The 14,973-nt window shown below is 39.9% G+C and overlaps 1 protein-coding gene across 3 annotated transcripts in view; it reads left to right on the top strand.

Annotated features, from left to right (window-relative positions):
- Nucleotides 1–14,973, top strand: part of TTLL8 (tubulin tyrosine ligase like 8) — a 37,680-nt gene that overhangs the window by 19,887 nt on the left and 2,820 nt on the right. For all 3 annotated transcript variants that reach the window (XM_087874227.1, XM_034420965.3, XM_034420956.3), the window contains exons 8-14: nucleotides 1,407–1,521; nucleotides 3,773–3,889; nucleotides 4,490–4,670; nucleotides 5,444–5,592; nucleotides 6,390–6,636; nucleotides 8,128–8,563; nucleotides 12,851–13,319. In XM_087874227.1, the coding sequence (XP_087730353.1) occupies nucleotides 1,407–1,521; nucleotides 3,773–3,889; nucleotides 4,490–4,670; nucleotides 5,444–5,592; nucleotides 6,390–6,636; nucleotides 8,128–8,563; nucleotides 12,851–13,319 (1,714 nt within the window). The remainder of the gene's footprint in view (nucleotides 1–1,406; nucleotides 1,522–3,772; nucleotides 3,890–4,489; nucleotides 4,671–5,443; nucleotides 5,593–6,389; nucleotides 6,637–8,127; nucleotides 8,564–12,850; nucleotides 13,320–14,973) is intronic.

A 14,973-nucleotide genomic window follows, 5' to 3' on the forward strand; every position in this document is an offset into this window, starting at 1 on the left:
CCCCAAGCTAAGGTCTTAAGGCTCTTACAGAAGGTCAGGAGGTTTGGTGGAGACCTCATTCCAGAGGACAAGATATTCCATAGGGCAGGTGCAGTGGCAGAGATGCCTCTTCTCCTGGATCCCACCAGCTGGAATACTTGGGCTAACGGGTCCCACAGCATGCCTCTTCTGCCAACACAGGTGGGGCCGTCCAATCCCAATTTTGCTCGGTATATCAGTTATGCTTTTGCTATTGTTGCAATTATTATTTAATATATTTTATACTTCCAATAGAAGAGAATATATGCAAATCAGGGTTGATCTGTGGAGCCCTTGTTGCTCTCTAAGCTTGTTGGTCATCAGCGCTGATGACATTTATCTACCTGAACAATGGAACATTTGCAAAACAAAAAAAAACAACCAAGCTCAGAGAGCACAAAGGACTCCATATTTTAATGCTGTTATATATAAAGTTCTTTAAAGCACTTTATACAAAATAAAATTAAAAAGTGCTGTACAAAATGTAAAATATGCAATAAAATGAACTGAACTGTATTTATTTATTGGCAACCGTAGGTTTTATATACATTTGTATGTAAAATCACATCAATTCAATGTATTCCTTCCAGTATTAGCAGCACTATTGGTCAGTGTATGCTTTTGTATCTTCCTTGCAAACAGAGAGAGAGAGAGAGAGAGAGAGAGAGAGAGAGCATAAAAAAGGGAGGGAGGAAAGAAAAACAAAAGCAGAAGCAGAAGCCAAATTCACCCAGAGAAGATCTAAATGAAGAGAGGGGGCTTCTTTAACAATTTCTACAGGATGTAGCAGAGGCATTTAACAGATTTCAGGGAGTGTGCATTCTAGATGCTATTCTTGGATGCCATTACCAGAAAACCTGCCCACAATCAATCACCAAATTGTCCTTGAGACATAATAAGTAAAACCTCCCTTGACAATCTCAGAGATCTGCCATGTTTGTAATTAAAAAGGTGCTAGATACTAATCCCATGACGTATGTTTATATTTTATATTTTTTAAAAAAACTTTGACTCTGGCTCAACAACGAATTGTCAATAGAACAGATGCTTCAACAGATGTGGAATCTGAACAGTGATAAGACTGCCAGATGCTGTACTTGCTGCAGCTTGCAGACCAAGCACAAGGATAGCTCCAATAAAATGCATACAATAAAGTGTTTCTCAACGTTGGCAACATTAAGATGTGTGGACTTCAGTTCCCAGAATTCCCCAGTCAGCCAGGGGAACATATCTTAACTCACACATTTTAAAGTTACCAAGATTGAGGAACACTGAACAAAGCATTATTAAGTACATGAACGACTTTGGTTGGTATGCTAACTGTACTCACTCCTGGATACTATTGTCGATAAAAGCACTGATAATGTATATATATGTATTCTTTATAGATAGGACTATGTTTGCACCTAAGGAATTTGCCTTGGTATGTGTCAGTGAACCCGAACAGTTTCTTTCCTCGGTGTTATGCCATCTGTATAAATGAAGAGAAATCTGCTTTTATCGGTGAGTTATTTTAAATTTCCTTCATTTTAGCCCTGAAAACCTGCCAGTGGAAGAGTTTTGATTGCTGTGGTTGACAGCAAGCAACTAAAAATCTATAACAATTCTGTAACAGTGCATGCATTAGTTTATTTATTTATTTATTTTATTGGTTTGATTTATATGCTGCCCTTCTCCGGAGACTCAGGGCGGCTTACAATGCGCTAAGCAATAGCCTTCATACTTTTGTATATACCTGTTTAGTAGGGTTTTCGCCCCCCCTAAACAGTGTTCTTTTTTATACAAAATCAGTTTATTGCCCCCACAATCCGGGTCCTCATTTTACCTATCTCGAAAGGATGGAAGGCTGAGTCAACCTAGTTGAGCACTTATTCCAGTCCAATGGAAATTAGAGAAAATATCCATATTGATATCAGCACTACAATCTTAGTTACATTTATTTGGAAATAATATCCATTGAGATGATATACACTTAAATGCACATTAAAATTGCAACTTTCCAGACATTTATTGCCTTGAAGAAGGAATGTTTTACAAGCTCATTTACAACCATGTAATAATTTTGCTTTCTGCAGATGATTTAGGAATTGTCATAGACCTATTTAAGAAAAGAGTTTATTATCCTACAGGATTATGCAATCTCTTGACCTGTCCTAACGTTTTTAAAATCTTAGATTACATTTTTGTGCACAGTTATGTACTTGGCTATAACACTATGGCAAAAGTTTCCAATTATTTGATACTCAAGTGTTATAATGAGCTCCTGTTTTCCATGGCTGCGTCCATCTTTTTTTTTTCTTTTACAAAAATCCTGCAAAATAGCAATAGGAAGAACTTTTTTTTGCAGATTGGAATGAAAAGTGTATAATAAAGACAACGCAGAACTTGTCCATGTTAAAGATGGCTGTGCTTCTTCTTTTCTTGACTGCTTGTGATCAGAACCAATCTGAGGAATGGCCAGCAGGGCCTCAATGTTAAATTTTAGGATTTTGAATGTATCACTTATATGCAGGGGTGAGCTTCAAAAATTTTAGCAAGGGGTTGCTGGATGGGCATGGCCACGGTGGGTGTGGTCTAGTAGACCTTCTGCACCACAGCGGGGGGAGGAGGTGTTTTTGCCCTCCCGGGCTCCAGAGGCTTTCCTTGAGCCTCTGGGAGGGCGAAAACAGCCTCCCCAGGTTCTGGAGGCTCGAAATGGGCCCATTTCCAGCTTTCTGAAACTTCCGGTAGGCCTGTTTTTTGCTGTCCCCAAGCTTCTGCGTGTGCCCTGCACTTACCTGATCCAAAATGGGCTGTTTGGGGACTCCTGGGAGGGTTAGGGTGGGCGGGGCGGGGCAGGGCGGGGCCAGCCAGGAGTGGGATTTGGGGGTTCTCTGAACTGCAAAGATTCTTAGCTAGAGGTTCTCCTGAACCCCTGCAAACCCCCAGCAGCCCACCCCTGCTTATATGTTATCACTTTTAATTTTTATTCTGGCTAGGGTCAGAAACTGAGGGTCTGTGGAAATATCCGAATAGACTGAATAGGTTCTAGTTATCATGTACTATTCCTAGCAGACAATTGCAAATTAAACCCTTTCTCCTAAAAGATTATTCATTTTAATAATGATTCAGTATTAACTTTCATATTCTTAAACTTATTATTTTTATACAATAAAAGAAGTATGACAATATTAGGCTTACACTTTTACAAAGCCAGATTGTACTCTAGATTTTTTGCACTGGCACTGAATTGTTAGTTGTGTTATTCCAGAAAAAACATTCTTGTTTTTGAAAGAAATGACAACCCAAGACTACACTACTTTAACATTCACAGTGTACTAAGACCCTCTCCTAATGATACGCAGCAAGACTGAATTATACCAGTTGGCAGAGCAGATTAGAGAGAAAAACATCTAGAGATGTTTCCAAATCATTTCACACTTGCAGCCATCACTTATTTTCTCGCTGCTGCTTCAGATCTTATTCTCTCCATAGTGATAGTAACTGAGACCTTATTCTATATGCTCATCCAAATCCATTCCACCTGGCAGAATTATAGCACATACATAAAGAAAATTGGATTTTCAGTAATACATCTCCAATATCACATCAAGTTTGGTATGTTGCCCTTGTGGAAATGGGACCAAATATATCACTGCAGTTTAATAATGGTTCTGGGTGGATTTGGTGCTGTTTTCACCATATGCTTATAGTTCTGCTTTCTGCTTTATCATTTAGACAATTTGCTGCTTAAAAGAAATGTCATGTATTTCAGATGACTTCAGAAAAACAGCAGCCTTCTGCGTAATTAAATGGGTTGTCAATTTGCATATTTCTGATGACTGGTCCTCTAAAGAAAACAGTGATAAAGAAGATGCAATTGAGATTAAAGGTATTCTTTAGAATTGTGGCTGTCTCTATAGTTGAATAAATGTCCATTTGTGGCAGTGGCAGTTTGCCTTTTTATTTTCAATATTTATTTATTTATTTATTTATTTATTTATTTATTTATTTATTTATTTATTTATTTATTTATTTATTTATTTCCATTTCTATACCGCCCTTCTCCAATTAGGACTCAGGGCGGTGAACAGCCAAAGTAAAAAACAGAACATACAAAATTTAAAAAACAGTTTAAAATAATTAAATATTTTGGCCGTAAATTAAAACAATCCGATTTAAAATCAATTTAAAATTTAACTCAAGCCAGCCCAGCTAGTTAAAATAAATAGGTTTTCAGGGCCCGACGGAAAATCCGGAGGTCTGTTATTGTACGTATCTCTGGGGGGAGGTTGTTCCAGAGGGTGGGCGCCGCCATAAATGAATTAAAATATTGATTTTAATGAAATCTATTTCCTCTGGCAAATACTGGACTGCATAAATGTTATGTATCCCAATGACAGGGACCTTACAAAGAAGCCTTGAGGAGATAGATAGATTGAATGGCATACAAAGTGCCATCACTGATAAGCATTTTGCCTCGATTTCCTAGATTATGAGGTAAAGAAAGTTAAGGAGCTTCCTGGAGAACTTGTAGAAATGGCATGCAAAGTATGTGAAACCTACCTGGAACAATTTGAACATGGAGACATTGACGCAGAGACAGACAATGTTCCAGTACTTTCAGAAACAGAATGGAATAAGTTCATTGATCATTACTATTCTCTCATTCAGTAAGTGTTGACTTCCACGTCTGCTAACTGAAAATTGCTATCAGGTTCATGTTTATCTTGATGCTTAATTTTATAGGCCTTTTTTTGGTGGAAACTATAATTTGATACATGCAGAATATATACTATAGGATTTTCATCATATGGTTTTTTGTTGGTTTTCTTTCTCTATGGATAAACCTGTGGCTCAAAGGCAAAAACATATATTCTTTTGTAAAAAAAAATGCAGATACCTATCGACAAAGATATCTCTGAGCATCTGACAAATGCTTCACTAAGAGCATGCATGTCACTTGCAAAATTTAATTGTCACCCTACATACACTACTGAAGCAAAAACATGAAGTCAATAAAGAAAAGTGCTTGCTGCTTTTAGTTATTTTCCTCGTCTTTCTGTTAGACACAATCCAGCGGTGGAAGCTGGTGGAACTGTTAAGGTGGGACTTCATTAACTTGTCAAGTTTTCAGTACAATAAATTTGTGAAAAATTAAACCACCTCTCTTTCCGTGGTAGACTTTCATGAGAAGTTTTCAAAATTGCACACTGTCCCCCAGAAATATGGGGATCAAAATTTTTGATGTTTATCTGAGCTACATTGAATCTACTTGTTTTCCCAAGGATATCCTTGAACTGAAGTTATATCTAATTTCCTAATTTATTCCTTAAAATGTCATGCAGTACTCCAAATAATTTGTAACTTTAATAATTTTGAATACAAATTTATTACAGGATTGGCTTGATTTTCTTGATTTTTTTAATTTTCTTGTTTTTTCCAGTGAAGAGGCAGTTATTTGTAACGCAGACAGTTATTTTATTCAGTGTCAAAATATTTTGCACAAAATTAGGCTACTTAACCCACAGCAAGAGATTGATGGTCTTCATAACATCTGGATCATTAAACCTGGAGCCAAATCCCGTGGCAGAGGTAGGATTATGGGGTTGTTGTTGTTGTTGTTGTTGTTGTTTTTGGACAAATACAGATAGTTTATTGTGTACTAAATGTGTGGAAATGTTGTCTGAATCTTATATTTGTTCAGCAGAGAAGCTATTAGAGAAGGCCAATTATCTCTCATTATGGTCTTTTTCTTAGATTAGAAAAGATGATTAACCTGTATCTACTTTTAAAAAATTTTGTTCAGAGAGATTATATCATTTTATAGAGGTCTGTAAACATTTCCGTCTCTTTGAAATAATTCTTTTTTCTTGTCAAAAAGTAATTCATTTTCTAGAAAAGGATTGCATTGCTTTTAAGTTTATCCTTTTCTCAAATACTATTAAATCTAAGCAACAGATCACACATTCCACTATAAAAAAAAAAACCTAAGTTTTTGTGGAACTATGTATTGAGATTATACCTTAAAATCAAGAAGTTGTGAAACCACTGAGAAATTACCAAACAAATTAATGTAACATTGATAATGCTACGTACTTTGATAATGAAACCTTCAGAGAAGAAACCGAGATCAACCAACATCAAAATCCCAACAAAAAAGTCAATGCTCTTGTGTCAAAATTTAGACCTAATAAAACACATTCTTACAAGATTTTTTCATTTCAGGTTTGACAAAGAGCAACACAATTGTAGTACTAGTTAAACTTTTGATTGAAAGCATCAAGTAGCAGTGATCAGGCAGCACAATGTTTGTGAATAATATGCAATATTTTTATCAATTCTGGGGTATCCTGAGGCCCAAAGGATAATTCTCATGTCTTTTTCTCCAGAAATAGTATGCAAAAATCGACTGGATGAAATATTGAAACTAGTTGAACCAACTGATCAATTTCCAATTAAAGATCATAAGTGGGTTGTCCAAAAGTATATCGAGAAACCACTCCTCATTTATGATACAAAATTTGATATTAGGCAGTGGTTTCTTATAACAGACTGGAATCCATTGACTATATGGTTCTACAAAGAAAGCTATCTGAGATTTTCAACTCAGCGGTTTTCCTTAGAAAATCTTCACAGGTAACCGAGATTATACTTCTAATTTTGATTGCATGATATGTGATTATGTATATGGATAATATCTTACAGAGGGTTTTATTTCAGGTAAACATTTATTTATTTCAAACATATGGCCGCCCATTAAAAACAAAAACCTGGTGCCAGATCAGATGTCTACTGTGTGATTATCTAGTCTTATTTCAGCTTTTGGGGGCAAAACCAGGTCTTCAAAGCCTTATAGAAGGGGTGGGGGCCTGCTGAACTTTGGGGGCAGAGTGTTCCATATGACTGGGGCTGCCATGGAGAAAGCATGCTTCCCAGTGGTGGGTTGCCCCCGGTTCGCATCGGTTCCATAGAACTGGAGTTAAAACTGGCAGGAGGCTCCGCCCACTGACCCTGACATCATCAGAACACTTCTGCGCATGTGCAGAAGAGTGTGCGCATGCATGAGCAAAGCAAGCATGCACGTGTGGCCCCATTGCGAACCGGTAGTAAAGGTAAGTAGAACCCACCCCTGATGCTTCCTAGTTCTTATCAGATGTTTATATTTTGGGGAGGGAACTAGCATGGCCCCATCCTATCTGATCTGGTAGCATGGTAGATTTTCTTAGGGAACAGTCTTGCAAATAAAACATTACAAAATCATGATTTTGCTTTTTTGGTACACTGGCTATTATGAAAACACCATTGCATCATTGAGCCCAGTGTGGATTGCTATAGCATGCTCTTGCTGCAGCTTTTCTGATTTTAAAATAATTTAGAATAAGTCTGGCTGGATTTGGATGCGTAGTTGCACACGGAAGCATTTCTGGCTGAATAAGAATTTAAATTTAAATAAATTAAATCAATTTGCATGAAGAATGAAGATATTATTTTATTTTCTTAAAATGCAATGTAACTGAGATGAAAATATATAACTGCATTTGAGCTCATGGAATAGGCACGGATGATCTGAGAAAAATGAATGAATTAGATACAGTCACTTTACAAAATTCTTCAGAACCAAGATATTTTGTTTTCCTGAAGTAAACCTCAAGTCGAAGTAGAAGTACATTGTTAGTCCAGTTCTTTAAACATTTCACATAATTTCTGCCTTTGACCACTTCTCAACACTCTATATCAAGGTGAAGTGCAGTGCAAGCTGTCATGTTGTTATGATTGCAAGATAGAATTGCTTGCTGATGACTAACCATTTCCAGTTGCTGCCCCTCCCCCAAATTAGCATAGAGCTAGATTGTTCAGGTGATACAACCTTATCAGGAGCAAAACCTTTGCCATTCTTTAATTTTACATAATTTAAACATACTGAAGATCACTTTTATTTTTAAATGATGCTGAACTACAGGTAGTCCCTTCTGGTTAAGGTACTTATATATATTTTTTAAAATAAGAGAAAAACAATTAGGTTAATTCAGTGGATTATCCTTACAATTTCCTCCCGGTATTCATGTTCATATTTTATATTTGGTATAATCTCTACAGAAGACTAACTGGTCCATATAATTTCCACAGCTCCGTTCATCTTTGCAATAATTTCATCCAGAAAAATTACAAAAATGCATCAGATCGTAGTTCTCAGTTGCCATATCACAATATGTGGTCCAGTAGCAAATTCCAAGAGTATCTGCAGAAGAGAGGCCTTGGCCATGTTTGGTGCAACATCATCTATCCATCTATGAAAAAAATCCTAATATATATAATGAAGATGGCTCAGGAGCAAGTGGAAGCACGGAGGAGCAGCTTTGAACTGTATGGAGCAGATTTCATTCTTGGCAGTGATTTCAAACCTTGGTTGATTGAAATCAATAGTAGCCCAACTATGCATCCTTCTACTCCAATTACAATGGACCTTTGTGCTAAAGTGCAAGAAGACACAATTAAGGTTGTGCTTGACAAGAAGTTTGAGAAAAATTGTGAAACTGGAAATTTTGAACTTCTGTGGAGACAAGTAAGAAGTGTTTCATTTTGTTCCCTAGCTGAGTAGTATATAAAATAGTTTGATTATAACTATATCTAATTATGGTTAGAGAAATTAGAAGCATGGTTTCAGAATATGAATAATAATAATGATGGAGAAATATCAAATTCTACTTCCAGGAGAATGTCCTCTCCTCTTGCAAAATTAAATTTTAGTAACTTTGAAAGCATTTTGACATAATGCTGGTTTATTTCCCTGGATGTCTTTAATAGATTCTAATGATAATGGCTTGTCTTTTTTTAGGCTTGCTAATATGCAGTCAAACATTTTTGTTGCTATTCTTAACATTTGTTGCATGGAGTTGCGGGTTCCGTTTGCTTTTGCATCTTGCTTGCCAAATTGTAGCAAAGTGATCGATGCATGATATAACAAGAGGCTCTATTCATCAGTCAGCTTGTCACAAACCTTGATGCCAGCTAGGGCTAAGAGGAAGTGGCTGGCTCACAATCATTTAGATGATTCCCATGTCTAAAGGAAGACAAGAACCTGGGTTTTCCCATTCCTGGTTGCCTCCCTAACTATTCCATTATGCTAGTTTTCATAAAATTAAACTATTAAACTATTCAGTACATTAAATACATTGTGTGTAGCATTCCTTTTGCTTTTATGCACCTTAATAAAACACTTCCTATTAGTCATTCATTTTGAAAACTCCTCTGAAATGTAATTGCAATCCCTGCCCCAAATAATCAATTGGCCCCTTTTTGATGCTCCTACCGGACAATTTTGCAAAGCAGAAGTGGTGGGGAGAGGGAAAGCTTCCCTTTTACATGGGGTGACCCCAGACAGGTTTAGGTCCTTGCATGCTTGTACCAGTGTAAAAGGCATTGAATCACTAAGTTTTTAGCACAATCAAATGAAGATTAATACATAATTAATCCCATAATCCCGCACTACTAAATGTCTTGGCCGAACTGGCAGTGGAACTCCCCAACCTTTTGGTTGTGGGAGATTTCAATCTGCCGTCGGCTGGTGAGACATCTCAGTTGGTGCGGGAGTTCATGGCCTCCATGACGGCCATGGACCTAACTCAGATTGTACAGGGCCCAACTCATATTGGAAGACACACACTCGACCTGATTTTTCTCTCTGGTCAGTGGATAAATATTCATGGGGAGGGGACTTTATCTATCGATCTATCTGTCATGGACCAATCATTCCCTCCTTAGGCTTGACTTTCCTACCGCCATCTCCCATCACAGGGGTGCGGAACCGGTAAGATGGTTCCGCTCCAGGTGCCTGATGGAACTCGAAAGGTTCCTGAGGGATCTTGGGTCATTTCCCGCCTCCTTAGCCCACGATTCATCCGAGGCCCTTGTCGCAGCCTGGGAACAGGCTGTGGTGGGGGCCCTGGATCAAATCGTGCCTTTGCAGCCTCTGATTCGACACAGATCCCGGGCAGCTCCTTGGTTCACTGAGGAGCTCAGGGAAATGAAGCGTCAGAAAAGATGCCTGGAGGGTGGTTGGAGATCCTCCCGATCCGAGTCCGACCGAATACAACTAAGAACCCATATTAGAACTTATCTTGTGGCGATGGAAGTGGCGAAACGTATTTCGCCACTCTCATTGCATCTGCAGAAAACCGCCCAGCAGCCCTGTTTAGAGTGACCTGCTCCCTCCTTAATCAGGGAGTGAGGGAGGACCCCTTGCAGCGCCGTACTGAGGATTTTGCACAGTTTCTGCAAGATAAAATCACTCAGATTCGGACCGGGTTGGACTCTGACTGGACAGAGTCCGTTGAAATGACAGGGGCTAGTCTTGATGGAGACATCTGGGTTGAGTTTGAGCCTGTTTCGTTGGATGACGTGGACAGGATTATGGGTAGGCTGGGGTCCTCCATCTGTTTATTGGACCCTTGTCCCTCCTGGCTAGTTTCGGTAGCCAGAGAGGTGACTGGAGACTGGATCCAGGCTGTTGTCAATGCTTCGTTAAAGGAAGGGGTCTTCCCTGCTGCACTCAAAGAGGCAGTGGTTTGACCCCTCCTTAAGAAGCCTAGCCTGGATCCTGACATTCTTAACAACTACCATCCAGTCTCCAACCTTCACTTTTTAGCGAAGTTGTTGAGTCCGTGGTGGTGCAGCAATTCCTCAATTCCTGGAGGAAACAGACTACCTCGATCCTTACCAATCTGGTTTCAGGTGTGGTCACAGCACGGAAACGGCATTGGCCGCCCTAGTAGATGATCTCTGGCGGGCCAGGGATGGGGTTTGTTCCTCCATCCTGGTCCTTCTTGACCTCTCAGCGGCTTTCGATACCATCGACCATGGTATCTTGCTGCAACGGCTCAGGGGGATGGGTTAGGAGGCACTGTTTTACAGTTGTTCTCCTCCTATCTCTCTGGTCGTCTGCAGTCTGTTTGGGTGAGGGATCAGGGATCCTCCCAGAGGCCTCTCACTTGTGGGTTGCCTCAGGGATCGGTTCTCTCCCCTCTGCTCTTTAACATCTACATGAAACCGCTGGGTGAGATCATTCGTGGTTTTGGGGTGAGGTATCATCAATATGCTGATGATACCCAGCTTTACATCTCCACCCCTGACCACCCTAGGGATGCCCTTTCCATGATGTCCCACTGCCTGGAAGCAGTGCGGGTTTGGATGGGGAGGAACAGACTTAGACTCAACCCTTCCAAGACTGAGTGGCTGTGGATGCCGACATCCCGGGATCTGGAGGTTCCATCTTTAGTGATTGTGGGAGAGACTCTTGCTCCCTCCGACAGGGTCCGCAACTTGGGTGTCCTCCTGGATTCTCGGCTGTCCTCGGATGACCATCTGACGGCTGTAACCAAGGGGGCCTTCGCACAAGTGCGTCTTGTGTACCAGTTGCGTCCTTTTCTAGACCAGGATGCCCTCGCCATGGTCACTCACGCCCTCGTTACCTCTAGGTTGGACTACTGTAACACCCTCTACATGGGGCTGCCCTTGGGATGCGTCCGGAGGCTCCAGCTAATTTAGAATGCAGCCGCGTGGGTAGTTACGGGGGCATCTAGATACTCCCGTGTAACACCTTTCCTGCTTGAGCTGCACTGGCTGCCGGTGGTGTTCCAGATTCATTTCAAGGTGCTGGTGCTTACCTATAAAGCCCTTCATGGCTTAGGCCCGGGGTACTTGCAGGACCATCTCCAGCCACTCTCCCATCATCCTGCGCACTCTCACAGAGTGGGCCTCCTCAGGGTACCGTTGGCCAAACAATGTCGGCTGACGGTCCCCAGGAGGAGAGCATTCTCTGTGGGAGCCCCGACCCTCTGGAATGGATTGCCCACCGAGCTCAGGACAGCCCCCGACCTTCTTTCCTTCCGTCGCGAGCTGAAGACGTGGCTCTTCCGTCAACTCAACTGATCCGTTTGGGGATACACTGTTATAATTTTAAATTGTTTTAATAGGGTTGCTGATTTTAATTTTTATTTCATTGTGATTTGTATTGGAAATTGTCATTTTGTAAGCCGCCTTGAGTCCCCAGGGAGAAAGGCGGCATATAAATCGCATAAATAATCTTGCCATGGAATGATAGCTGTGATTATATCCAAACAACAGGCTCTGGGACTGATTTTGGGAGGGTACCACCAGGGAAATGTTTTCCAAGATATTTGGAATACCTCTTCAGAAATAAATTTAGAAATAAAAAAGGCAGTTTGATGTAGTGGTGTTGGCTTAGAAAGCAGGAATTTTGAGTTCTAGTCCTGCCTCAGGCATGAAAAATCAGCTTGATAATGTTGGACCAGTCATTCTCTCAGCCCAATTCATCTTAAAGAGCTGTTGTGGGGAAAATAAGGAAGAAATGCTGGTATATTTATCACCTTGAGCCGAGGTAGTGCAATGGTTAGAGTAGGCTACTTCAGCTGACTGCTAGCTGCAGTTCGGCAGTTCAAATCCCACCGGATCAAGGTTGACTCAGCCTTCCATCCTTCCGAGGTGGGTAAAATGAGGACTCAGATTGTTGGGGGCAATATGCTGACTCTGTAAACAACTTAGAGAGGGCTGTAAAGCACTGTGAAGTGGCATATAAGTCTAAGTGCTATTGCTATATGGAAAAAAAAGCAGAATAAAATCTAAAAAAAATATGAGACCAGACAAATAAACTGGATATTCAACAGATCTCTAGAAGAGTCCTAATTATTTTTAGATGGGAACTAACAGACTTTTTCCATTTCTTTATCAATCCACAACTTAGAGAATAAGCATCTCTCAACTGATATCTATTTTGATAAGACAAAATTGTAAAACTAACAATGAAATAGTGACTGTTCTTTTTATTCTGTAGCCCATGTTGGATATGCCACCATTTAATTCTACAGACCTCATTGTGGAAGGAATTGGTTTAAAGAAACTGAAAAAGCATGTGGTCATCAGTAACTTTAATTTTGCTGACCCTCTTTTGAGCATACTGCAGCCTACAACTAATCATGAAAGTAAAGGAGACTCAATTCCACCTATCAACGAGAAGCAAAACATAAAAGTAACACTTGGAAATAATACTCCTTGCACCTTTCCAAAGACTCTGGAGAAGAAGACTGAGAAAAGCACTAAAGTAAAGTCGACACCCAAAAAGCCTATCAAAATCATAGATTTCCCTCGCATAACTATTCTCCAAGAAGCAGCAGTCATGCCTGATTCAAAAAAGACCAAGGCAATTAAAGAACCCAAACAGCAGACTGGAAATCAAGCAGCCACCAGTTTTCCAAATTCAAATTCATTAGACTGGGCATTACTTCAGCCCTCTAAAGATACAGGTAAAATAAATATGTAAATCATACACAGACACACAGATATATACTATATACAATGTATACAAGTTGAAATAGTTAAATTATGTGTATTTTATTTATTTTATTTAGTTTGTCAAACATGTACAAGATAACAGGTGTAAGTATAAACATGGACATGACCACATGAAATGAATAATTTTATGTCATCAGTGAAGAGGACGCAGCTGCTTATAATATGATTGCAAAGGTTGTTTATGTAAAGCAGGAAGATTGTGGGTCCTAATACACTGCCTTGGGGGACACCGCTGTTAACTAGTGCAAGGTTTAATAGAACGCTCCCTATTTTGACTACTTGTTGCCTGTTTGACAGGAACATGGCTTATCCACTTGTGCAGGGATCCAGGAATGCCGTAAGAACTTAGTTTTAATAGTAGTTTGTCGTGTACCACTGAATCAAAGGCTTTGCAGAAGTCTATGTAAATTGCATCTATTGCTTTACCCTGGTTGAGTTGTGTGGTTCAAATAATTTTGATAAATTTCTCAGTTCTCCCTCTTAGTAAACCACTTCTGTATTGCCAAGTTAGTTGCACGTTTGTGTCCACATATGTCATCAGGAGTCAAGCTTGACTCAAAGGCACTTTAACTTCAAACCCTCCGCATTCGTCTCTTTAGATGATATATATCGTTATGAGGCAGAGGTTAAGCACTGTTGTCTGTGCCACATTTCCCTTCTCTAAATTTTCCTGTCTGCACTAGGAAACGTGAAGGCATCATGTAGATTCTGCTGATTGAATTAATATCCTTGATTACACATTCAGACTGTGAAGGTGGGAAACCTCCTTTCCCATCCTTGCATTCCCAATTTGGTTGAAGCTCTTTGGTGTTTCTTTTCTTAAAAAAATATCTTAGAAGGTCCAAATCTAATTTCCAAAATCTCCAGAAATTGCATGTGCTTTGTTTAAGAATTGTACCCCTAACAAATTATTATGATCTCTTTCTTTTAAATAAAGAAGGACATTCATAGCTAATTCAGGAAACCTCTTATAAAGATGAAGCATTCCTCTTAATGGAGAAATGGTTCTTAAGGGAATTGCCAACTGGGATAATCCTACTTAATGGTTTATCAAGGACTAATTTCTTCACAATCAAGCCATTGAAGCCTGATTTTGCACACTTGCAATATGAGATTACATCCTCGTGCAGGATATCAGTGTCATTTTCGCATGTGAAAGGGACAATGTGTAAAAATGACATTTCCTCATGACTAAGCGAAATTTTAGAGGGATTTGGTGGCTCAGTGGCTAAGATGCTGAGCTTGTTGATCGAAAGATTGGCAGTTCAGCAGTTCGAATCCCTAGTGCTGCGTAACGGGGTGAGCTCCCATTACTTGTCCCAGCTTCTGCCAAACTAGCAGTTCGAAAGCACGTAAAAAATGCAAGTAGAAAAATAGAGACCAACTTTGGTGGGAAGGTAACAGTGTTCTGTGTGCCTTTGGCATTTAGTCATGCCAGCCACATGACCACGGAGATGTCTTCGGACAGCGGTGGCTCTTTGGCTTTGAAACGGAGATGAGCACTGTCCCCTAGAGTCGGGAACAACTAGCACATATGTGTGAGGGGAACCTTTACCTTTACCTTAAGTGAAATTTTACAGGTGGTGGTCTGCCACCACCATATAC

This window comes from Pantherophis guttatus, chromosome 7, assembly GCF_059756535.1.
Source record: "Pantherophis guttatus breed Tessera chromosome 7, ASM5975653v1, whole genome shotgun sequence".
NCBI lineage: Eukaryota > Metazoa > Chordata > Lepidosauria > Squamata > Colubridae > Pantherophis > Pantherophis guttatus.